This window comes from Sinocyclocheilus rhinocerous, unplaced genomic scaffold (genome assembly GCF_001515625.1).
Source record: "Sinocyclocheilus rhinocerous isolate Xijiao unplaced genomic scaffold, SAMN03320098_v1.1 scaffold90, whole genome shotgun sequence".
NCBI classification, from domain to species: domain Eukaryota; kingdom Metazoa; phylum Chordata; class Actinopteri; order Cypriniformes; family Cyprinidae; genus Sinocyclocheilus; species Sinocyclocheilus rhinocerous.
Window position 1 is genome coordinate 1,988,429 of NW_015657969.1, and position 27,420 is coordinate 2,015,848.

Genomic DNA, 27,420 nt, shown 5'->3' on the forward strand with positions numbered 1-27,420 from the left:
TCTTTGTGTCAGTGGAGAAGAGAGAGAGGGGCCATGCGGGGGTTTAGCTTCCACTCTCGTCTGCTAATGCACCACAGGCCTTTCATACGCCTCTCTATACACACACAAAGCAGCATGTGAATATTTAGACTACATACACCTGAATTTGTGTGTGTGTGTCAGTATATATTTAAACTGTTTCACAGTCCTCCATAGGCCTTTATGAGCAGGATGGAAGCTGAGGTGCCTCTCTCTTACCAAATGAAGCCGCAGACCTGTGGTAGTTTTATAGCCAGGGCCTGGTAGATTTGTTTTCTTAACTTTATCGCTGCACAGATAGTAAATTACCACCACCAGATCCCATTTTCTTTCATCCCCTTATCCCTTTCTAAAGTTGCACAGTCCAGACTTAAAGTTAAGCTGGACTTTTTGTCGTGGTAAATTACTCGTATGTCCTGGATTACGCGATGCCAGGCGGAGACACGTTGGCTCGTCTCTCCCTCTGCACCTCGCTCGCTCTCCCTCATCTGTCTTTCCTCATCGGGCAGCCCCTCTAAAGCACTCGGCTTTGACAATCTCTCTTTGTTATCAGTATTTATGTTTGGGACAAAGCTGGAAGGAATGCATTTCATGTCAGGAGATTATTACGGGGGAAAGGAAGTATCTGTTTCATGTAGGTGCTGTCTCAGCCAGTGAAACAAACGACGGCTGTAATTTCATGTGAAGTGTATAGCCCCTAATGACTTTTTCCCCTTCTCTCTTTCTCTCTCTCTCTCTTTCCCTCTCTTTCCATCTGTGCTCGCACCTCCTCCCCTCCTGCAGCACTTGCAAAAACAAGAGAGTGCATGTAACTTGGAGTCCTGCTACTACTACTGCGCGTTGTGTGACTACTCCAGCCGAGCCAAGCTGAACCTGCTGCAGCACCTCCGGTCGGTCAATCACCAGCAGAGCGAAGGCCTCCGCAAGCTGCAGCTGCACCAGCAGGGCCTTCCTCCTGACGAAGACAACCTCGCTGATATTTTCTTCGTCAAGGACTGCCCTCAGATCGAATCGGGTGAGTGCACCATTTAGCCCACTCCCATGCCGCATACCTCCTCCCTCAAACCCAAACCTGGAGCACCTCTTCTCCCAATGTAAAACATGCCAGCTGCCTAATCTCCCTAAAATGAACACGTTGTTCCCATTACGGACCGTCTTTTTATATCAGTACCACACTCGGCCCTGTACGCAGTGACATCTTTAGCAGGCATGCAGAAGGTTATGAAACTCACAGTGAAATTCTTCCCCCTGGAGTGATCTTTAATTTCCTTTCTCATGACCAAAGCAATTTGGCTTTCATTTAAAAGTTTTGGAGCTGCCAGAAGCTAATAAGTGTAACAGGACTGGTTTTATTTGAGAGCGATCTGTAATTTAAAACATAAGAGCGAGTCAGGGTCCATTGTATAATAATGCCCACGTTAATGCCGCACGACCAAATGAACGCTTAACTTGTTTTTGCTTTGCCTGACCTGGCCGAGGGAAACAACTAACACGTTTTCAATGGCATTCCAAAGCTGAATTAATCTCTGTTCCCCAAAGTGTCCTGTTTATATATGAACTCCAGAACCAGATGGGATTAAACGAAGAACCATATGTGAAACTTCAGCTCCAAAACTACCCATATTGGAAATAAACGAGTGTGTTTTACATTTGGCATTAATTATATCTGGTTCAAAGGTGCTTCGGAGTCTGGGTGCACCAAAGGACTAGTTAGATAAATCATTATTTTGCTTTTAGAAAGACAACTTACCTCTGTTGCACACACACACACACACACCCAGATAGCCTCACTTCTCTAACCTTCTGTCTTTGCATGTGAATATATTGATGTAACCATTATTTGTGCTTAAAGTACCAGAAAAAAAAACCAATTGTATCCCACAGACTGCTTTATTTTTGGACAGTAGCTAGTAAACACTGTATCATGTGTATTTCTTTACAGCATATTCAAATTCAAAGGTTATTCCAAGTCTCACCTTTCCCTCCTAGTGTTTCCAGCTATAGCTCATGGCTTTTATATTTACCCCAGTCCTTCAGAACGGCGCTAATGTGTATAAACTAACAGACTCATTCAGAATTTATGCTTGCCATTTAATGACCGTAGTTTTTTTTTCACTTGTACGAACGTCAGACCAAGGAGACGAGGTGGGCGGACTGCAGACAGAGTACATTACGGAAAAGATAAGCCAGTTGTCGTTGTTTTTTGGTGCTGTAGGCGGACTCTAGAGCAGCTAATGTTTTGATTATACACAACTACACTTGGTTCAGTTAAAGAGTAACTAGCTTTAATAGGTTCGAGCCTCAAGCGCAACATGTAGGGAGAGTTAGAGGGTGCCGTTGAACTTTTTTTACAGCTCCAGATCTTAGTAGGAGAGAGATTATTCAAGTAGTTTAACCCCATAATCGTAATGTTTGAAGTGCTTTCAAACAGGCCCAACACAGGCGAGGTTATGGGAAATGGATCACTGGCACCAGATAAATCGCAACTTATTTTTGTTAATTGTTCCAACTGGCAAGTGTAAGTGGTAAATAAATAAATAAAAAGTTATCCAAATGCCAGCGCAGGAGGGAGGGGAAGATAAATTGGCAGGGCTTGTGGGAGTCTGCCCTCTCCGTGACACAGTGCCCACTGCGTTCTCAGGACCGGGCCGGGTGCCTGTGTGTATGTGATGGTAATAATTTGTGTCTTTGCTCCAGAGAAAAGGTCCTGGAGTAAGCAACATTTCAGCCCTTGCTGAATTACAGCTCTATGTTAAAGGGGGCCGGTAGGTTTTCGTGGGTATAACTCCTTAGTTTATAATTTTCTGGTCATTAGTCATTTTCATGAAGAGAGAGAGAGAAGAAAAAAAAGATTTTAACTGCTGACCTGTATCTTTCTTTTAAAAGCAGCTCCGTGGAAACTTGCCAAATAATTATAAAACCATTTGGGAATAAAGGTTAGAATGCCACTGACTTCATGTACATGTGAATGGATTTTGTTAAACAATTTTGATGCCATTTTTAAGACGTAATTAAGGGGAGATTTTGTGGCGCTTACGGTGGTTAAATAAAGGAGAAATGCATTAGTGCCAAAAGCCACACTCAGCAAACTACAGCCATGCTGTATCACAAGGGCCATATATCCCACATGCTTATTATTTAATTAGACTACAAAAGCATGCCAAAAAGGGTTTGTGCTGCAAAAATTTGCCAGCGTTGTTTTTGTTGATAAACGCAAAGCATTAAAACATGGCCTTGCACACAGTTTAGACTTGTTGCGTACGTCAGGGAGACAAGTCGATGTATATTCCGGTTTTAGCAGTACGATTGCTGCGGTGCGTGATAATGAATCCGACCTCTACAGGCCCAACGTGCTAAATTAGCCGAACGAGACCAAGTATGGCAGATCTCTCATAGTGCACTAACAGTAATATACCCTCCTAAAGAGACTATATGAGCCCATCCTCCCTGAGAATCAGACTGCCAAGTCTCCCAGGGCGACTGTAATTCCCTGCGCTCGGGACCCAGAAGGCTCATCATTTACACAAGGTAAACATCATGAAGCTGAGAATTTGGAAAGGCAGTGAGGTTGTGTGGTTAAGCATGTTTTTGAAGTGGTGCCCCTCATTTGTAAATCACAGTGATCTGAGCCGCGCCATATATGTGGCCCCTGCAAACTCATATTTTACACAGATGTGCGATACGTAAGAATGTAAAAAACGCGACGGGGTTTTGTTTAATGATATTTACATAGATTATTTCCATTCTGGAATAACTACAGCTTGGAATTTTCTCATAAAGCCAAATAGATAGCTTAAATAAGGCTATTTGTATTAATATTTTATCTATTGTATGACTCTCTATTGCGTTATATTGCGTGATATTTCTATATAAATATTTAACACATTCATATTTGTGATAAAAAGGTTAAATAACAGCAACATTGTCTTTGTGTGTGTGTGTGTGTGTGTGTGTGTTCGCTTGCATTTTAGTCCTTAAAGAAAGACAAAAGAACAAAGCACTATAATTGTGTGCGCGTGGAGTAGGACCTATTTCTCTGCCTTGTAGCTTGGCCTGTAAAACGCCTGATGGGCTTGTTGATGCATAAAGGGCTTTTTGCATCCTTGGGTTGCTTCTCCATTTTGTCGTGGCTCTCGGAGAGGAGATGGGATCTTATGGAGGTAATTATTTCTGAGAGTCTCCCCCGCCACACTTACCCCCCTCCTTCCATGTGTATTAAAACTAGGCAAGAAGAGGAGACCTTTGTCTGGCAGGGGCTTAAACAAAAGGCCTAGCTGACTTTGGAGATGAACACGTCTTTAAATGCTGCTGTCGGATGGGAGCTGAGAGAGCCCCGCATGTCCCACTCTTTTGTTTCTTCTGAGTGATAATGCTTCAGGAGGTTTGCAACCAGGGCCAAATTACCACCAATGCAGTGAGAACCATTTTCATGACAGCTGTAGGCCAACAACATGCACTAATGGACATGCTCTCTGTTTCTTTCTGGTATAGATTGGCGTAAAAAAAGAAGAAAGAAAGACGCGTTTAGTTTTAGCCTGATGCAAGCGTGTATATGAAGAGGACTGCGTGCTTTGTTCGGTTACACTCTGAATGCTATCCTCAAAGCTGCTCTTTGTTTTCCCTGTGGTTGTATTCTCATCCGCCTGCATTTCAGCGCCATGACAAGATATTTTAACGGTTTAGGTTGTTTTTTTTTCTACTTTGAGGGCACACAAGCAATTATAACAGTTACTTTTCGAGATCACATCCCTAGACAGTGTTTCCAGGGTTTGTGGCCATAATTTGTAGCCATTACATAAACTGAAATGGGAAAGCAGTGAAGTGAAAGATATGACATACAGCCAAATCGGTCTCATCATTCTGTTAGCCATGGGTGATGTACTAATGCAAGGCCATCCATTTTCCCTTTGATTCCTTACACAAAGCAGGAGGCGCAGAGGCAGCCACATTCCACTGTGATTAGACGAAGACGGGCCAGGCTGCAGGATCACAAGGCTGCGGTGTTTTTTCACTCTCCTGCTATCGTACCTGAGGAAAGTTTTATATAAAAAAAAAATCCCCAGAATGATAGGACGACAGTAGATCAGTGAGATTATCAGTCATGTTTGTAAAAATTACCAAGTTTTTGCTGTAAAAGTCATTTATACAGTAAGCAGTGCCATCGCAATGATTGCAATGGAACGCTTTTTCACAGAAAATAGGCCATCCCTCATGAAACACGATCTTCACCAAGAGAGGCTTTTTGTTGATGGACATAAATTGTCTCAGGAGATCCATAGCCCGACCCCGATTTTATATTGCTGTATCATTAAATGGAGACAATACTCGATGCTCAAATCTTTTTTTTCATGTCATAATAAGTCAGTTATGCGTATGTGTGTTATTATTTTTGCAAAGAGCAGTGATTTTACCAGAAATGCTCAAAACCATTTTTCAGATGGCAGGCACTCAAGATTGAGTCATTTCTGAATAATTCCGTCCAATGCTATCATAATTATTCTGCAGTTTCTGCGTGCAGAAAGTCCAAAATTATTTTTGAAAATAGCCAGTTAGTGCTTTGAAAAGACATGTTTTAGGACCAGCGTCCCCGGTTGTTTTTCTTTCAACAAGATCCTCCTTCAGAAAGGAGTGATTCAAAAGCTAAATTGTTACCTCATGTTTTCACAGGCTGTTGTGGCCACTGACAGTTAAAATTAGCAGAAATTGCAATGATTATTCGCATTAACATACCTGACTTTAAACAAATACACTTATTTAAAGTCAGAGGGATGTGTTCTTTGCATACTAATGTATTATTTCACACCATAAGGATTTTTTATTTACTTCATTAGTGTCTGTGACAGGTAGTAAACATCCAGGAATGTGATACATTTAGAAAAGCATGACAGTTTCGATTTTCATATGCTTGGAAAAGTAGGTCCTCTTTTGTTCATGCCGAACAATGCTAATAAGCCCCCCATAGTGAGCAAGCGACTAAAGGGGCCGTGTTTTAGTAAATGTACAGTACACATAGCCGCTAAAGGTGTTAGCTGACAGCCTACAGAGACTTGATCTGGTCTTAATTCAAACAGGGAGAGGAAAATTGCTCCGCGGCTTCTGCATTGTGTGGTGACTCCACTGACACTAACCATAGGAGATAGTACAATGCTCTCTGTCACAGGGCATTAAGGGAAACAAGCCATTGTCAAAGCTTGGAGGACGTCACAAAGACAGGCAGCATAGAGCTCTGATAAAGCAGCAATTAACTAATTGCCTCAAGCAGTACAACAGCAGACTAGTGTTATTATTAATGTGTGATAATACGGATGGATCTCTCACACACAGATACTTCCACTGGGTTACACTTGTGATGAGACTGTAATAGTGTGACGTGTGTGGCTGCGTGTCCAGCACCCTTGTCATTAGCTATCATCTCCGAGAGAGCGCTGCGCCCTGAATCCCTTCACTTCTGATTAGACGGCAGGCCATTGATGACCGAGGCGTCCAGGTGTCAGGGTAAAGTTAGTGACCCCGTCCTCCCCACTGCATCTTGCCTGCAAGTAATTAGTCCTGACTCCAACCATCAGCCCTCTCTTTCTCTTGCGCTCTCTCTCTCCTCCCCCTCCATCTCTTGCTGTCTCTCTGACCTTGCATGCTTTCTCTTATTCATTCATTTGAGATAAATTTGTTTGAGGGATGGGTGTAAAAAAAAATACATTACACTCTTTAATTTTGTCTAAAGTCGGTACGATTTTTTGATAAGTCTGCATTTAAAATACAGTAAAATCAGTGATATTTTTAAATGTTTGTACAATTTAAAAACAGCTTTCTATTATAATGTATTTTAAAACGTAATTTATTCAAGTGATGGTAATGCTGAATTTTTAGCAGCCATTACTCCAGTCTTCAGTGTCACATGATTCTTCACAAGTCATTCTTATATGCTGATTTGGTGCTGAAAAAATGTATCAATGTTGAAAACTGTTGCGCAGCTTAATATTTTTGTTGAAGCAGCTTAATATTTTTGTCAGGATTCTTTGATCAATCAAACATTTAATAGAACAGCATTTGTTTTAAATGCAAATCTTTTGTAGCATAATGAAAAAATAAATCTTACTGACCACATACTTTTGAATGGTATTATATATAATAATAATGAACGTGTGGACATAATGAATAATACAGCATTTATTTTTGGTTAATGTTATTTTTAGAATTCATCAATAATTTTCTTTAGACCTTTTCTAATTTAAATTCACTATACAATATTAATTTCATAAAAAAAAAATTATAATGACTGTATAATGAACAAACATTTATTAACCCTGAACATGTTTTATTTTTAAATGAACCTAGATTAATAAATGCAGTAAATAATGTTGTTCATTTTTAGGTCATGGTACCTAATGCATTATCTAATGTGCATATATATACTTACACTCACTGTTTTATTAACAGATTCATTTTCAGTCTCTTGGGTTCAGTGTAGATGGTGCATTGGTCTGTTTATCATCTTCTCTCTCTCCTCTGCTCCCTGTCTCTTTCTCTGATAGAGACTGCTTTCCTTGTTTCCCCCTCTCCTTTTCCCCATCCACCTCATCCATCACAACAAAGTATGGAATTGATAGCCGGTATTGATTATACATAGCAGTGCCTAATCGTGGCTAACCATAGGAAGCTTTGCAGATTTAGCCAGCATCGGCCAGGGCCAGTGATAATGCAGCTGGGAATTTAGACTTAATGCTGTCATCATGTTCTCTTACAGCGACTGACCACCGCATGTTAGACAGAGTCCCCTCTGGACCAAGGAAATGACTTAAGGACAACATGAAATGCCGTTCGCAATGCATTTAACTCCTGCAATGTGACACATTCCCTGAACATTCAGGAGGGAAATATTGTGAGTTATGGATGGAGTTAGGCTATGATGTTAGTGGTTATTGGTGATATTCTTGGTTAATATTATTTTTGTTTCTTTCTTCATAGCTTTGGTTACATTGGCAGGAAAGGAAAAGGTGAAGAAACTATTTTTTCTAAAGAACACAATGAATTATGTGAAATATTGTTTATTGAGAATGTATATAAGCTGTGTTTTTTCACGTTGTCTTGAATGTTATTTCTTAATATGTTCACAGCAACACAACAGGAATATTCAAACACGTCCATTTCAATCCAATTGCATAAATGCAAACGCTCACCTTAGCCTGCTTTTTCCCATCTTTTTTTCCTCATGTCTGCTTCCTGCACTGATGAGTAACTCTATTTAATAGGCTGCCATTATGCAGGCAGATTGGGAAGTTGACTGGGAAGTGCTCCTAGCTATTGCTGCATTTGAACCCTGTTAATATATGCAAATTAAAAGGAGTCGGGCCTCGGGATTGGTCCTGTTTTAAATAAAACGTGAATCTGATCAAGGCAATCTGCAGATGGGGTGTTATCAGAGGGAGCCGAAGCAGCGGTTGATGATTCTTCGCCTGTATCGCTCTCTTCCATCGTACTGCACTGCATTAAAGAGACATGATTCATCAAGCACAGGCACTAGTATTTTATGAAATTTCACTCTCTAGGGCAAAGGCTTTTTTCCTTAATCAGAAGACAGTGGGCTTGCTTAAGTAGAGTGCTCCACTCTGAGGTCATGCCGGATTTTCATTTAATTTGTTTGTGTGAAGTGGGGCATCCAGGGCAGGTGTGTATGAGCGTGTGTGTTCCCCATTATGTTTTACGGTGTACAAACTTTATGCACGCACCTGTCAACAAACGTATCAACGGTGGAGTTTACTTTTAAGTAGGAGGAGCAGCTATTATTTCTGATGGGAATTTAATGCCGTACATACTCTTAGGAGACTCGCAGAAGCGACAATAGGTAGCGTTAAGTACTGTCTTTGAGAAGGCCTGTTGATTGTTCATTGACTGTGTCTAGGTGTGCTGGAGTGCTTCTGTGGCATTTGCATAATACATGGGACAAAAAACCCTGATGATTTCGAGCTCATTTATAGCTCTTCAGCCCTCACAATTACAACCAAGGATACCTGAAACAAGCATCCCCTCCAGGGCTCGACCATCTCCTTTGTGTGTAAGCATAGGGGTTAAAACGGCAGAAAAATGTGGGTATTTTTCTTTCATTAGCCGCTGCTAAGGAATATCTTCTACTGTGGACACCTTCTCACAAACCAATTAACTCGGTCTGAATAATTCATCATTCAGGGGCGACTGTGGTCCAAAAAGGAACAAACTGATAATAAGATCCAGATCCCAGTATACATGGCGAAGTAGGACAACACCTTTAGTATGCATGAAGGATCTGTGCCACAGAAGGTCATTTTCATCTCTTTCTCTCTGTCTCATTGTCACATGCTTGTATTTCTGATAATGCCACATACCGTACACACTGATTCTCCCCGCTATAATACACCTCATGCCTCTGTCAGCTCGCTTCCCCATGACCTGCTTGGCACAATACAGTCACTTCATCAGGGCTTCCTCTCCACTGCCACTGCTTACAGCTACAGATCCGCTCTTAGAATCTCACCATTCTTCCCAGAAACTATTCGCTTATGACTTAATTAGTCCTAATTTTGAATGAACAAGGAGTCAGGTGATCGGGCGAGAAAGGAGGTGGAGGGATGAGAAAATGGGTGGATTGATGTGGCGTGAGACTGTCTGACATTCCTTTGTGAAAGGATCATCTAACAGCTGAAGCTCATAATCCAGCCCTGTTGATAGAAAGACATCTCTCGGACCCCCTGGCCATGTTCGAGAAGCAAACTGCCCGAAAGGCCCCATGAAATCGCTCAGCGACATCCTTTAATAAGGTATTTCCTATTGAAACAGGAAGTTTGCGTGGCACATATGGTATTGAATAACTCCATTTATTTATTTATTTTACACAGTTTAAAAAAATAGCCAATAACATGTTTACATCACAGGCCTGAACTATGATTTAATAGTTGGTTTCAGGTTTTTTTGTTAGTTTTCGGTTAGCAAGCGAACAGCTTAGCCTGCTACCTTTAGAATAGCACAAAATGGCTAAAGCAGGCTACTTTTGGTTAGCTATAACAATTTATTATGATAAGTTATTATTATAAAGCATTGAGGAGGATAAAATTTTCCATGACATAGGAACATAAATATTTCGGTCTGTTTTCCTTGAAGAATTTGGAATCGGTATTTTTGGAATCTTTTTTTTTTTCATGAGGTCTTTAAAAGACTCTGACCATGTTCTTCATTTCCTCCATGTTTCATTCTTCCTCCTCTCCTCTTGTCCCACCCTTCTGGAAAAGCCATTAAGGCGTTGTCTCAAGCTGGTCAGATCATGGCCAGGCAGAGGGGAAATATTCCATCTGAGCAGCACACTGTCTTCAAGTGCTGCAATTAAGAGTGTCAGCAAGCGGCCACGGTCCTGTCTGACTGTGAGGGGCGGGGGGTCGTCAGGCCTGTGTGACCGAACACACACACGGCTGGAAGCGAGCAACCCTGCCCTCCCCGATACGACACCGCCGCTCTGTTTGATAAAGGAAAACAGATGATTTGTGCAGAAACTCCAGTGAGTGCAGAGCCAATGAGACACTCTTGTGGGTCAAGTGCTGCATTTGCATTTTGATGGGATGTTATCGAGTAATTAATGCACTAGTCAGAATGTATTACCCCAGGAGTGAATTGAAAGGTTCATTACCAAATCGCCCTCACTCCAGGAATAGGTACTTCTCCAGGCGTTTGCTTCTGACATGTTGTTCTTCTCTCCCTCTCTCTCTGTCTCATCGTGGCAGGCTGTAGAGGTGAACAGTGGCTCTTAATAAGGGCATTCACTTTGGAGAGCGCTCGTCATAGTAAATGTACACATCAGGGCCTTGCCTCCTTGTCACTTTAATTGCTTCTGGAGGTTCTTAACAGGCCAATCTTCATCAGCCCAGGCCATGTTATGAATAACACGGGCATCGGAGGAATTCATGCTTAATAAAAGGGACCCAATTTATAAAAATAGAGTGCATTGTTTACAAAGCACACACCGAGAATTTTCTATTAGAGAAAGATGAAAATGGGCTGGGTATCGCCAGCTATGTCACGATACAGATATATCATTATATAAAAATATTAAATATTAGTATTATTAATAATACTATAATTATAATAATTATAATGTTTAGATATTAAATATTCTTAAATATTATAGAATTCTAGGAGTTATAGAAATATCTATATAGAAATATAGAATGTCATGACAATAACTGATAAATTGCCAATATTAAAATTCATTGCTATTTTGTCTAAATATATTAAAAATTAAATAATTAATATAAATATTTAAAAGTGCATTTAGGCAATACAAAATATAAAAATATTTTGAGATTTGCTAAAGGTTTTAATTGAACAGATTTTAAATTATTATTTTATTATTCTACTTTTTAAAATAATAAAATATTAGTGTTTTATGGAAATCTAAATCTAAAATATGGGTAATGAGCATGCACAATTAAATATCCAACATCAGCCTATACAAAAAATTTTAAATAAATAAAAAACATTAACTGATATACTGTGCATCCCCAATATATACTATGATTCCAATCTTAATGTATAATGCATAATGTATATGTACTACAACAGAGCTTGTGATAAAGCTCAAAGTACATTGCAACTGAATATATTTTACAGCCAGGTGTATACTACCACCTAGTGTGTATTACAGCCAAATGTATACCATTAATATAGTATATAACACACCTCTAATTTCTCTCTAGCCTTACTTATTTGGCCCCCTCTCTCTCTGCTGCCAAAACCAGCAACGTGCAGAGGGAAATTTGAGTGTGCTATGAGATTAAAGGCTGAAATCAGGGCCTTGTGAGCAATCATCAATTCCCAAGAACATTCTTTCATCTTCCATTCTTCCACCCTAATGCTAACGTTTTCATGTCACAACATTGTTGTTGCTTTTATCATCCTATAATAACTCTCCTGCAAAAAACGAGAGGGAGATTGGAAGAAAAAGAGGCTAAGAGAGGCCTGTTCTTTCTCTGCCATCACTGTAAATTTACACAAGACCCTTTTGCTGTCACTGGAGCAGTTCCTCTTATATTAGCGGTCTTGTCTTTGGCCTGGGCCTAAACCCAGATATATTCCACCAAGACGTTTATAACCATTTTTATGTTTTCCATAATGAAATCAAGCATTGTTTACTGCCTTGCATGTTATTTTGAGCCTAATAGCCTCAGCGGGTGCGAGTGTGGTGTCTCTGATTTGTGCGTTGGGGACAAAATGGCAACCTGGTAGGCTCGCAAATCCCTGTCTTTCATCATCCGGCTTGTCCGTCAGCAGGGCATCAACAGCACCAAACTGCAACCCATCTCCTGGCCCATCAGCAGGTCTCACACGCCAGTGAATTCGAGCCTTTTGTTCCCACTTGGGCTGATAGGAATGAGGAGGTAGACCACGGAAAAGCAGAGCAATTTTCTGCTATTTAAGCTTGGAGAGATGGCGCTCCTTGGGAAGCGTGTGTGTGTGTGTGTGTGTTGAGGCTTTTGGAGAGAAATGGAGTTTGTATGGAGTCACTGGATGAGATTTTTTCGATTTAGGCATGCGTGGAATTGGGGATGAGATAATCGCGGATGTTAAATTGAAACCTGTCGTTTAACAATGCTGTCCTTTACCCAACACCACACACGCGCAACTCTTAAACCAGTCTGCCTTTTCGTTTATTTGTGATTCTCGATGAAAAGCGCTTTGTAAACTCCACAAAACCAAAATTTCCCAAAACCATTTTAGACTTGTGAGAATGCAGAATGGTGGCTGGAATAGAGAGTTTATCTGCCTTCCCAATTCTCAATATATGCAAACTGTACTAGGTTACTGCACACTATATAGTCCTTGCAAGACCATAACATTGAGACACACTGATAGAAACTGATGTTTAATTTCCTCAAAAACAATTATTACCTAATTACCTAAAAATGAGAGAAAAAGACATATGCAGTGCGTCTTTCCTGTAGATATGTCAACAAAGCCGCTAAGAGAGGCCTTTATGAAGTATGTCATGTTGTATTATTTTAATTACTGTTTGTCAGTGTAATTTTTTTTTCTTTTACCCCAGGTTATAAAATGTTATATGGGTGCTCATTATTAATCTAATTTATTTGCTCATCAAGCAAGCCATGTGACGACCGACTTTCTGCCTCAATTGACAATTGCAAACAGTAGCCTCCTTTTAAAGGTATAATCACCCATCTCTTCTAATTAGGGGAAGAATGTGCACTGGATACAAAGGGCTCTGTGAGGATGCAGCCCCTAGCAAGCGATAACTCCCATGCCTCGCCGCAGCCTGATCTGGGATCGGCTTTTGGAGGCAGTATCTGACATTAGATTAAGGGAGGTTATTTGTGGAGGGGGAGTTACTCAGGTTACATTCCTTTAAGGGAAGTGGCTGGCCGGCTGGCCGGCTGGCACCCTGTCTTCATTTCACAGGCTGGTAAAGTGAGCAAGGCCCTCTCGTTTTATTCAACGGGGCAGGCTGATCGAAGCTCGGCTCGATAGCACTAAACCAACTCATGCTCCGAAGATTTGTCTTACAAAACCTTGAAAACTGCTCTGAACATCCATACATTGATTTTTGTTGGCGGGGATCTCCGGGGCTTTCATGTAGAGGCAGGATCCATGCAGGGATGAGGAGAGGGCTTCCCCCTCACCAGAGTGTGCTGGCAGAGCGGGGGGATTCCGTTTCAATAACCCGGCCGAAGGAATTAAAAACACACAGGGCTACTAGAGCCACAGCACTCTGATATGCTGAAGCCTGCTAAACACACACACTTCAACACCCCCTATGTGTACTTTCATATCTAAAAATTGTATATACAGTGCAACTATTGTAGAAAACTTGCAAGATTTTAGAGAAGAAGAGAAACAAAAGCCAAACTGTGCTGTATACCTGTTTTTATACAAATTCAAGGCCACTCTTCTACTTCCTGTTAACATCTAAGCAGATCTGTTCCCTAAGGAAGTCTGTTTATACCTCAGAGTAAAAATATGTCTTAATTTCTTACAACTCTGACTTCCTCATGATTGTGACTTGATATCTCACAATGTAAATGTCTCGCAAAATGGCTTTATATCTTGCGATTTGAATTTATAGCTAACAATTTGAATTTATATCTAACAAATGGACATCTCGCAATCTGGCTTAATATCTCACAATTTGTGTTTATATATTGACTATATCTCACAGCTGTCACTTTATGTCTCACAATATGTTTCAATATTTCACAGTTGTGACTTTTACATGATAATTGTGAATTTGTATCTCACAATTTCACTGTATATTTAAAATATCTCAGAATTGCGGATATTATTTGTTATTTTAAACTTTTTACAATTACCTGTACATGTTTTTTTTTCCTTCTCTGAGGTGGAAACCGGCTTCCATAATTTCCTTCACTCTCCCTTGTTCTCTCTTTCTTTTTGTCTCTTTCTCCCTCTCCTTCAGTATTAATTCCTGTGCTTTTGATGTGATAAGGAAGTGTTAAATCAAAGTGAGGCCTAATTACATATTTTGGGAATGGCTGGTTGTAAGGCATTGTTCACACTGTTAGAAAGACGGGTGGCAGCGAGAGCGTGTGTAAGGGGAGGGCTCTACGTGTGTGTGCGTTTCTGGCTGGCAGCTGCCAGCATGCGTGCCACCTGCTATACATCTCTCCATTAGCATAATCACTCTCCTGCAAATGGCAATAATAGTGTCATGCACCTCTGTGTAATTGCTGCTGTCATAATATGTGCCTGAGGATTGTGTTTCCTGACTCGACATGGAGGGAAGCAAAGATCTCTGGTGCCACATTCACACTGAAGTGCCTTTGATCTGAGGCCCAGGAAGGACATCCCTCTTTTAGTCACTCGAAAGCACCTTATCAGATGCAAATCAGAGGCAACCATGTCTGCTTTTTGTTAATATCACAGAAGGCTATAAGTGTTGATCACAGGGATTATTAAAACCGTAAACATGCACATGTTGGATTGTGGGTGTCAAATTTAAACACATTTGTGCTCTATACATTACACTATACATGCTTGCTTGTACTTTTCCAAGCAAAACGAGGTATTAAAGAAGGCAGGAGATGAAAAGACCTTCTCTGAGAAATTTCAGTCTTGTCCGACACTGATGTTTTACATAATTAACCCACTCACATTTCCCTTTAAGGGACAGCTAAGGCAAGAAAATGAATAGCTAATGATCGCATAGGCCAGGGGCGGTGAAGTCCAAGCGTGAGTGACAGCCGCCGTAGTCATTGTGACGAGCTCAGACCATAATTGGGCCGGAGCCTGTAGGAGAAGGAAAATGGAAGAATCGGGAAGGGAGGGACAGGGGGGTGAACTGCACAAACAGCAGACAAGCCAAACAGGAATTCTAATGGATTGCATGCTTGACTTGCTGACACCTCATTGCACCTAACATTGCTATATTTTGCAAAGGTGGCAAAAATTCTACATTTACTAAGATGACGCATGCATGTGTTTTTCTCTCAGACAGGGTGCAGGTTGTGGTTAGCCACCCTATTGTTTGATGTATGGCGACGATATCGGGTGGTTGGCGTAAGCGCATGTTTGTGTAATAGAAATGGATTGAGGTATCTTTTTAACAATTCGTTTTTTTTTTTTCATTATTCATATATCCTTTCCCTTTTTGACATTCCGACATTCAAGGACGCAGGCCTTCGTCTTGGATGGTGGATGATAAATTCTGAGCAATCCCTCCAATCGTTCAGAGCAGGAGGAAAACACACTGCCTTTTTAAAGCATCTGTGTCTTAAACTGTCATTGATTAAATGTTAACTGATATACTCCAGTTGGCAATCTTGTTAGAGCTTCCAGTAGCCAAGATAGACAGTTTAGAGTCCCGTCTGATCAATATTACAGATAAAGATTTCATCCATCAATGAGCTCCCAAAACAAAAGGTGTCTGTTACCTGATTAGGCCGGCCAGAAAGTCTCTCCCCCTCCGGACTGCCGACGCAGCACGAGGAGTTCCATTCGATCGGCTACAAACATGGAGCCCATGTAATTACAGCTCCAAACAGTTCCGCAGATAACATGTCTTTGTCTTAGCTCCGGATAAAGGTTAATCTCCGTCTGTCTGTCCGGTGAGATGGGTCTGGGCTTTATATATTTATTTAAGTCCTCCGCTAAGGCCAGGGCCAGGGGCTGTGTGGAGCCTGGGAGGAAAGAGTTAGAACCTCCTGCATACCAATGCCAGCGCAAATGACCGAATCGATGGCAGAATGGCCACTGCTGTTTAAGAGTATCAATAAATGTTCCCTTATTTCCTCCTCAATGGCTAAGTGTTGTAGTTAAAAGTCCAACAGATGTCTTAATTGAAAGTTAATTTGAAATCAATGCAGAAAGTCATTTAAATATTGATCGCGCTCTTTTGACTCAAATTGTACGCGGACCGCCCCGGCCACGGCATAATTCGCCCATCGTTTCTCTTTTTTTAAAACAACTTTGTTCAAATTCAATCAATAAGCCACAATTAGTATGTTGTGAAACTGCCATTGACACTTCCTAAAGGCCTACAGGCAATTTCATTGTCTTTTCTGACACAGATACAGCGTGTCCTTAATTACAAAGTACGTTTATGCCATTTTAATTGTATTAGGTCATCGTAAAATCAAGCAGAAGATCTCTCTGATGCAAGAACACATGAAAAACATCATGTTTGAATGCCTTCCTGTCCTTTCATTACAGGTTCAAGGCCATTAAAGAGACTTATGGGCCCCTGAAAGCAGGGCATCTGCTGTACTTCTGATTTTCTCTGTATCAGACAAATGGAGGCAAGAACGACAGGCGCTGGAAGGGGGGAAAAAATAGGGAGAGGGAGAGAGAACAGGGAACATTGTCAGAGGCCTCTGTCTATCAGGGTAATCTTATTTATTTAAAGCATATGTCTGCTGGTACTCCTTTGTCAGGGTCTATTAGGGGGCAGTGCAGCCCATATGACATTGTTTAGCAAGTAATGAAATGGACATTTTTTGCATGTCTTTATAGAGTTGGAAGGGAGCGCACAGACTCATTCATTTCCCTCGATGGATGCCATCTCCTAGCCATCGCCACAGATCGAGCTACACGGCTATTGTCAGCCCCGTTTCCATTCAGAAATTTGGCCTGAGATTTTGTCTTAATTAGATGTGGCCACGGAGAACTTCATTTCTATCCTGTAGGAATTTGCCGAACGCTAGCATGGCCACTGTAACTCGTAAATGACCCCTGTTTTGATAACTTGCTTATGGAATTTGCTATTGTAGTCAGTTTTGGTACTTTCCAGTCCTCGTTTTTCTCTCTGTCTTTTGTTTTCGAAGGATGATGCAGCTCTCTGTGTATATTTGAAAAATCTGCATGTGCGCCAGACCGCCTTTTCAGTCGTCTGTGTCTCCTCGCTATGCGGTCAGGGGTTTGGCTGAGGCTTTCTGGGTTTCCAGAGCAGACCTGCACAGGGGTGATAGATAGGTCTTATTTGTCTGATAGAGTTGAGCAAGAAAATAGATCTAGAGCTGGTTACTTCATTAGGTTCTCTCATTGATTGAACCTCTTGCTGAAGTGATGCTGCAGCCTCCTCTGATAACTGCTGGTAATAGAACAAAATGAATTCTCATCACAGAAATTGGAAAGGCCATTAACCCTGGCCCCCAGTGCTTTTCAGACGTCACAGACAGGAAGCCGTGCAGTGCACGGGAGGGAAAAAAAGCGCCATGCTCCGTCTGAGCCGAGGTCATGTTGGCGGCCGTGTGTGAAATTTTCAGCCCTTTTGGCTCCTGTGTAGATGAAACGGCTACCCGGACAGATGTTTATAATCATGTCTTGAATAAATATTGGATGGAGAATAATAAAAAAGGAGAGAGAGAAAGGAGCAAGGAGGGAGGGGGAAGAACGAAACGAGGAAGAATCTTTTTATATTATTTTCAAATACTAAAGTAAGCCCGGCCGCAGTGCCTCCTTTCTCCGGATGCCTCAGGTGATCTGAATGGCACAGACACAAAAAGCTTTTTTGTGTACGATGCAGGTGTTTGGGGTTTGTCTGTAGAAACCTTTGAAGATGCATTCTTTAAAAGATTTAATGCTAGTTATTAGGAACCATTAATATCCCTTATGTGGGCGAGTGCAGAAACAGAAGTCTGCAGAAATGAAGGGGGAAAATTGTGTTGGTGCAGCAAAAGCAGAAGCTTTAATCTTCATCATGTTTTTTCATTTGATGGAGGTGATTAATGGTTTTGAGTGCATCATACATCACAGAGGAGCTGGTAGCATAGGAAAACTTTCTTGGATGAAAGTAACTGACAGCAACAAAAGACGTTTTCTGATTGCTGATGCATAGGTGTACTGCAGTGGAAGTGTGCTTGCCTCAGAGAAAAGCCATTGATAGTGACCATATTAAGTAATGGGGTTTTTTGTTTTAGCAAGACCAGGAATAAAGATTTTAAAAACATTTTTAAGCATTTAGGCTAGTCAAAAATTCTATATGAAATATTCTTTGCATTATTAGCAAACAAGTGCTAAAGGACCACTGTTACACATGGTCTGGCATCTTGCTTAATGTTCTTACAAGTGGGCTGTATGCAGTGAAATTCAAGAAGAAATTCTAAAGGAATTAGGATTTAAAAAATTAATTAATGTAAAATGTTAGAAAAGAGCATTATTCACCAATTATCGCAAAGTCTTTAGGTTAATATGCAATTTACTTGGGCGTCTCCACAGATCCCTGCAGCAGCTGAGTTTGTGTGAATGTGCAGAGCAGCTTTCTTTTGTCTCCCAGCAGCAGCAGCAGCAGCGCCGTGAAGGGAAACGGGTCCGCTCTCTGCGTGGATGTTTAGTATTTTAGACATGGTACATTAACGGCATCTGGTTAAGATCTAAATGCTTGTTAAATACACTGAAATTTGGAACAAGAAGGGAGCAAGAAAAAAAGATTTGAGTAGGGGGGGGATGGTGGATCAACAAGTCAGTAAAGCTTATTATCCTGAAAGTATTACAACTCGCCCTTAACAAAGTAGTACAGGGTTCGAGTTTCAAAGATTCCTTTAAAACGGAGCGGCTCAAATGAAAACCATGGGGGGAAAGAATGTGACATCATGAAAACCGTGGGCAGCTCAGAGCCAACCTGTGGTGTGCATGGAAATTAGTGTTCCTTACACCTCAACAAGACGAGACAGTCCAGAAATCATAATTACAACCAGATTGCTTTTTCACGAACATTGAGATCAGTAAAATTATAAGAAATGACAATCATACAAAGAACTATTATTATTATTATGAATAATAACAATAATAGTTCCGTTGTTTAAAATTAATAGTTATTATATTATTATTTAATAAAAAATATAAAAATTATAAAAATTATAAGTTTGCAAAAATGCGATCTGGTTGTAATTAGTTTTAAAAATTGTATTTAAAGTAATGCTAACATTTATTATAGCCTAGCTTCACTAAGTTCCTTGTTATTCTTTGTTGAGAACCATAAATAAGCCGTGAGTCTAAGGTGGAGGTGGGGGACACATTTTAACGAGCACAATCATTTTTGGGGGTATCCACGGTTGTGTACGGTGGGTGTCTCTTTTACTGGCCGGATAATGACCGGACTGAGGTGTTATAGTTCCCAAGAGGAGAGAGAGGGAGCAGCCTGCCCTCCACATTCGTCATTACGCTCTCTCTATACCGGACAGGCCCGGCACTTTAATGAAAAGAAAGTGTCGGCCGCCATATTTATACATTTCAATGGATTCCTTTTCTGTTTTGTTTTTTTGTAGGTATGGTAGTTGTGCAAAGGGAACCGGTGCATTTTGATGAGGCCAAAACACAGCATTGCTTTAATTGCGACACCTTCTTGACCCCAGTCTCCCTCCAGCGTGCCGATCATCCCACATCAGAGCAGGTCTCATGGGAGACTGGCGAACAGAGAGCCGTCGGAGATGTGTGGCTGATGTGTTTGCGGGTTTTGCTTGAAAGGGATGGTGGGGCAGTAAAAGTTGTCTATGGCTCTGCTGTTTGCGATTAAGTTTGATGGGCAGAAAGTCTGCCGAACCCCCCTTGCACCGCTCCAATGCTGCTGACACGCTGCCTCTGTAAAGCATTCAGATTACTCAAACTGTTGCCAGGGTCAGGCGCGGGGCAGACACTACTATGATGTATAGGAAAGCATGTCTGGGAGTTTCTCTCGCTCTTGAAATGCATACCAGAAAAACTGCAGAACAGCCTGCTAAAAGACGAGGGAGAGTGAGAAGGACAGTGAAAGGAAAGAGAGAAAAAAATGCCGTGTGATGAGACCCAGATGAGACCCAGATCCCTTATTCCTTCTGTTACTACCTTCATAATTCGCCCTTTTCTTTTTCGTGACACTCCATGTTTTATTAATGCATTCCACGATCGCCTTAAAAATTTGATGCCCCCTCGAGGTAGAGACACTCACTAGCACTTTGACACTTCATTTCCCAGCTAGGGGGACTGGGTCAGTAAATCTAGCCGACTGAAGAGAGCGCCTCATGCTGAGGACGAGTGCTGCGGGAGGGAGGAGGAGAAGGGGTGAGAGAAGGGGAAGGTGCCACAGCCTGGCCCCTGTACCCTTAGGGTGTGACATTGTGCTGTGGTGTTTGTGTATGAGCGTGTGTGTGTGTGGGTGTTTGTGTGTCTCTTTTATTAACCGACCTGAAATCTGGTCATGATCACAGACATCCAGCTGGTCTTAACCCCCATCTGCCTACTGAGGCAAAACTCTCTCTCTCTCTCTCTCTCTCTGATTAGCCCTCTGTCCTGACACTGGCGTAAGCTCTGTCCAGAGCCCCTTTACCCCACAATACCGCCCTCCCCCACAACACTCACCCCCAGTCCTGCCTCGACTGCAAAAGAAAGTGAGGCACAGAGAATGAGAAACAATGTCATGTACATATTTTATGCAATGAAATGTATAACTATGAAGTGTAGCTTGTGGCATGTTACATTTAAATTGTTTTTAATGACAGTATTTTTAATATTATTTTATTGACTTATAATTTTTTAATTAAACATCAAGATATTTGGGGTTAAATAAATATATGTCTAATTATTACAGTATTGGGGCTATCAGTTGATTCAAATTGCAATCAAATTCATTATATGATTAGCTAATTAATTGTTTTTTATAATTATATTTAATATTTTGTGGCAAACAGAAACATTAAATAGACAACAATAAGAGCAACAACAATTAGAAGTCAATATATTGTTTGTTTCATGTCATTGATGCCTATAACTTGCCTACACTTTTCGAGGACATACATATTTCTGCAAAGTCATATATATATACATATATATATGACTTTGCAGAAATATGTATGTCCTCGAAAAGTGTAGGCAAGTTATAGGCATCGATGACATGAAACAAAAATCTGTATATTCATGGAAAAGACACCACAGCCTTTTCTATCCTTAAGCACAAACGCTGCAATTTATGCCATTTATTTTTGTAGAAATGTGGCTTGTACATCTAAAGATACCCCCTAACCGTCTTACATACACACACATGCATACACACTCACAGACAGTGCCTTTGTTGCAGGATGTATTAGAGCACACCATCACCGCATGTGCACCAAAATAGCAATTTTTTGCAGCCGGCTGCCAGCAGTGACAGGAGATATTTCATCCTGTTGTCAGAATATTATTAATAAAACATCAGGACTAGAGTGCAGCACAATTTTTCCTTTCCATCACTCCCAGCATCTGCCATGAAAATTTCATGCTGTATATAATTTCCACTTAATGTATTGCACTTAAAACGTCGGTGCCAGCACCGTGTGGGGAGTTTTAAAGGGTTAATTATATCATGTATCTGCAGAGTTGGGGCCCCTCTGCTTACCAAACAATGACTTGAGTGATTGTATGCAAATATACCGGTGACCTTTTTGCCTCCCCGTGGTCAATTTATATGGTTATTAAGGTTTTATAAAATGGATGAGCGCAGCACTTTGAATGCCATTTTCCTGCCTCATGTTGTCCTAATTTATTTAATTTCTCGTGGGGTCTTCCGAAATATGTTTATTTCTCCCCCTCGCTCTCGCTTTCTGTCTCTCTCTCTCTCTTTCTTTCTTCCCCCGTCATGTGCTGTGTGATGGAAGCTGCATGGGGTGGAGGGGGAAAGACAGGAGTGGTTATCTGGCATTACTCAGCCTGCTAAAAATTCATTAAAATGTGACATCAGCCCAAGTGAGAGACAAATGCTCTCTGGATGAAAGGGAACAGTAGGCCTTTCAGGGATTAGAGGCGCACGGCCTCGACCTATCACCTAACAGCATAAACAGATTAATCCACTGGCAGTGCTGCAAATATACACAGAATTATTAATCACGAGGGGGGGCGGTGGTGGTTGAGCCTACAGAAAAAAATCCATGTAATCTGCACAGTGCTAACAATCTGGAGAGGTGTGTGAAGAACATTCATATTTCAGAGTGTCCTGGGTTTAATGAAACCAGACGGACCCCCCTACATCAGTGTCTTGTGGTATATTTTGTATATACAGTGGGTACGGAAAGTATTCAGACCCCTTAAATTTTTCACTCTTTGTTATATTGCAGCCATTTGCTAATATATACACACACACACACACACACACACACACACATGGCAGACAATTCAAAAGCAGTCGCCCTAACCTCTAGTAGGTAACCAAGTGCCCTTCCTGTGTTCAATTGTAGAAGAACCAGGTGAAGACAGCGAGGAATCCCCACGAGCCTCCTCATTGGCCGCGGCCGAGGACAAAGACTCGAGCAAGAGGGACGCCATAGAAGGCAACATAACAGAGAAGGACTCCAGTAAGACCTTTAGTTTTGGTCTTTTTTCCCCTGGTACCCTCCCCAGTGTCGCTTAGTACTAACACACTGCTCTTACCTGTTTTGCTCTTCTGTTCTCTTCCAATGGGGCTTTTCCTGCTAATAACAGCTGCATGTGTGGGTTGCATGTGAATGCTATCAGTAGCCTCCCGCTGACCTATTTTAATCATAGCCATCTGATGGCAGAGATGTGGATAAAGGCAAAGAATATTCCACAGTGACCACCGAGATTATTTTTTTAATCAAATCAGTTTGTGCGCTTGTAATTTTTAAGCGCCTTTCATTAATCTTTGCTGTTCTTGCGATTTCTCTGGTGACATACTAATTTTGTATAAGCATAGGATTAGATAGCGTTCAAGTGTGTAGTTTTGTAACCTTTTTTCCCTTCTTATTTAATTCAAGCAACGCACCACCTATCAGAGCTCACTGTCCTCGAACTGCGGATCTGCGTACACGTCTGACTGGTAGCACATTAGCAAGGGCAACAATCCTTACAAAACAGCGTTGTGTTGAGATCAGGAAACAGCCCCTGGAGCTAGCATCTGGCATCACTACCTAAGGCTCTGTTATATTTGATTTGCCAAATAAGAATTCATATGTGCTTTTTTATGTATGAGATGGAAATATATGGTCAAAATGAATATTACATTAGTCGTCTTTTCATGCACACAATACCTAGCAACATAATGTTGGGTTCAATGGAGCAGAGGAAATGCTGAAACAGGACAGAGCCTATTAGTTTAGCCAGTCGTTTATCTTTTATCCATATAGCCATGACAGGCTTGTCTGAGGCAGCTCGTACTCAATGCATTTACATGACCTATTGCATGCAGTGTCATTTAACGCTGCGGTCGAGATGCAGATTCTACTTGAACTAGTGTTCTTAAACCTTAATGTGAATATATGCATAATAGCTTTTGCATTACGATAGTTTTTCTTTTTTCAAGGCTGCAGTATTTAAATTTAAATTAGAAAATATCCGTCCCAAAATGGCTGTTGTTTTTTCTAATCCATTACTTTGAGGAGCAGTCAGAATGGGTTTTAGGGGTTGTTCTGTTGAACCCATATGTTAAATGTGTTTTTGGGCCAAAGGAATAAATCCCTAATGTGGGTTTGAATATAAAACACCAGACTCCTGCATATTAAAGATTATACTTTGAGATATTCACAATATTCATCTTCACATGCAGCATCTCTCAAAACAGCCCATTTTGTCATTTTAATCTAGTGTCACTGTGGATTAATTATAATCCAAATTGCATTTTCCATGCAAATGTCTTAATCTGGATCAACTCCAGATTACTTTGTGCTCTGTTTAGATGTATCATGGAAGCATGTCAGTGTGTTGGCTTTAGGGTAAAAGGACAATTCAGCAAACACAAGCAAAGATGAAAATTAGCTGTCATTATTGCTAAGAACATTTTCTGCATACCTGCTGTAAATTAGCAGGGAAATTAAATATTGTTTTTAAATCAGCTCCTTATGAGATTTAAAATAATGCAGCTGATTTAAATAAAATGCAAGACAGATCAAATTCTGCATATTTACCATTAGCATTTGCATGTTTCCAGCTCTGAAATGAGCATTTATTCAATTTCTGCCTTTCCAGATATTTGATTATAATAAATTAAAAGTATTTGCATATTTCATTGAAGCCCTACAGCTATGATTTCTGTTACTGACTTAATCAATTCAGAGAGTCCTGTAGGATTTGCCAAATATGACATTCGTCGGTTTACGCCTCGTCTGAAGTGCGATGGCAAAGCTGATGGACTCAGATAATTTTTTGCGAGAGCACAGAGAAAGTGGGGCTGCACTGTGCAAGCTGAGAATTTAGAGTGTGGTATTCAAATGCTATCTGCTGAACTGTAGGTTACACTAATGCGTAACCTTAACCTCTTGTCCTTGTAAATCACTAAAGTTCTCGGAGCGTCCCTGGGTCCTGCTTTATTTATTGCCCTGTCACCTCAGCCAGACTGGCTGGACTGAAGACCAGTAAATTGAATAGTAAATTTATGATGCCTTAATCAAGCAAGTCCTGTGTAATTGGCATTTGCAGGGGAAAGATATTTTGAAATAAAATAGTTTGTCATATACAAGCGCACAGTACTATTTTGCAGAGCTTTCAAAGTGAGGCTGTGCTGTTTTTGTTAATATGAAATTTTAGTCGTGTTAGGTTGCGCTTTGAGATATAAAATGGAGAAAACAAACATTGAAAATTAGCAGGACTAAAAATGACCTCTCTCTTAGTGAGGAACATCAGATAGATAACATTAGCATGGTTTTTGTTGTTTTTTCTTTTCAGTTTGGTTGAATTATCAGAGGTGTTTAAAGAAGCCTTGCGTAGGTTGCATAATTGTAAAAATCCCATTGACAGTTGTAAATAAAGATGGGTGGCTAGTCTGCTGCTCTGGTCCCTGTAATGCAAACAGCTTGACTGTCATAAATCACTGTTTGATTTATCTAATCAAGCAAGGTCCTGCTTCTCAAAGACATTTGTCATTCGGATGAGATGGGAGCTGTGGTGTCACAATTATTTTCTCTATTGCTTCAATGCACTGTGTTTCTGTAGACAAAGAAAAAGGCATTCTCATTTAGTGTGAGGTACAGACTACACAAAGAGTCTAGCCATTGAGTCTTGACACAATATTACATGAACATAAAGACTATTGTGTGTAGATATGATAAAATACACACACACGCACACACACACACACACACACACACATATATATATATATATATATATATATATGAACCATCTCGAGGATGATCAGAAGAAATGGACAGCACCTGAGTTAAATATATGAGTGTCACAGGAAAGGGTCTGAATACTTAGGACCATGTGATATTTCAGTTTTTCTTTTTTAATAAATCTGCAAAAATGTCAACAATTCTGTGTTTTTCTGTCAATATGGGGTGCTGTGTGTACATTAATGAGGAAAAAAAATTAACTTAAATGATTTTAGCAAATGGCTGCAATATAACAAAGAGTGAAAAATTTAAAGGGGTCTGAATACTTTCCGTACCCACTGTATATATATATATATATATATGCCATCTTTATAATTTTTTAATTGTTAATTTAACTGACAACTCTGCAAAGCCTTATGCACAGCAAAGGCATTTCATACTTTTTCTTTCCTCATTTTCTGTCCCTATTTCTTTTCTGACAGTCTAGTGTGTCCATCTGCAAAGGACTTTAAATGTGTTGATTTTAGGACTTTAAGAGTGTTGATTAAGAAAATAAATCATATAGATGGATCCTCATGTAAAGCAGATTAGCCCCCAGACCATACATTTACATTCAATATGATGGCAATCAATGGAAGGGGCATTGCATTGTGAAATGTATTTGCACCCGCTTGTCCAGGAGTCGCCTCCTCACCCGGGAAATAATTTAGTCTGGGGACTGCTACAGCAGGAAAGCGGTCACTTCAGCAGGAGAAAGAAAATGACAATCCACCCAAGAGGCCCAAATCAGCTGAAGAGAGGACGCTGTCCAGTGAGCAGGTTAGTTACTTTGATCTGTTTGCAAAAATGGGGCTTAATAACAAGACTGAGCCATCTTTGTGTATAAATTCATGGATTAGATTATATTCATTCACTTTTTTTTTTCAATTATATTAAAAAGCACTGTCTGAGTGGTACAGGACTTAATGAACCATTTCTGAAAGGGCTATATTAAAACAAGCAGTGAGAAGTTTAAACTTACTTCATGCAATGAGAACCAGGCATAGTCTGAAATAACATACTTTGTAATTTTCTGATTAGAAATTCCAGACATTCATGTTAGTTCATTTACTTATTTACTTCATTAGGTTTTTAATTAAGTTACATGAACTGAAAACTAAAGTGAATTGGAGGAAATTTGATTTTATAGACATTTGGGGTCTTGTTTTGTTTGGAATTTGATTTCCTTAAGGCATCATGTAGCAGTGTAATTCATATATAGTCATATAGAGCAGTGCTGTAATGCATGGCAATGCTATGATGAACTCTGTCTTTTCAGGTGCAGCAGTGCCCATACTGTAATTACAGTAACAAGGATGCAAACCGTTTACAGCTGCACATCATGTCCCAGCATTCCATACAGCCGGTCATCAGCTGCCCCTTGTGTCAGGATATCCTCAGCAACAAGATTCATTTACAGCTGCATCTCACCCACCTCCATAGCGTGGCTCCAGACTGTGTGGAGAAGTTAATCATGACAGTATGTGCAGCATTCATTTCCTTTAAATACAAAAAAAACTAAACTGTCAGCCTTACTAACTAGATCATACTCTGGCAGGGCTGGCAGGGAATAACTTGAATAAGCATTTCCCAGGCCTAGCGTATTCTCCAAAGAATGTTATAAACTTGAAAGTTCTCCTCCTATAAAATAAAAAAAGAGCAGTTTTGAAAAAGATCTTTTGAAAGTCCCTATATCTCTAATTGATTTAAAGCTTAAAATTTTGAATAAATCTATTATTTTGGTAAATATTTGTGTTTATTGTTTATCTTATGTTTATAGAAATCTGTTAACCCTCTGGGGTCCGAGGGTGTTTTGGGGCCTGGAAAAGTTTTGACATGCCCTGACATTTGTGCTTTTTTC

General features: G+C 40.5%; 1 protein-coding gene across 1 annotated transcript in view; it reads left to right on the plus strand.

Annotated features, from left to right (window-relative positions):
- The window catches only part of LOC107721891 (zinc finger homeobox protein 4-like), a 79,555-nt gene that overhangs the window by 39,760 nt on the left and 12,375 nt on the right, over window positions 1-27,420 (plus strand). The window contains 4 exon segments of the mRNA XM_016530090.1: window positions 802-1,033; window positions 22,692-22,808; window positions 26,200-26,339; window positions 26,839-27,039. Of these exon segments, the coding sequence (XP_016385576.1) occupies window positions 802-1,033; window positions 22,692-22,808; window positions 26,200-26,339; window positions 26,839-27,039 (690 nt within the window).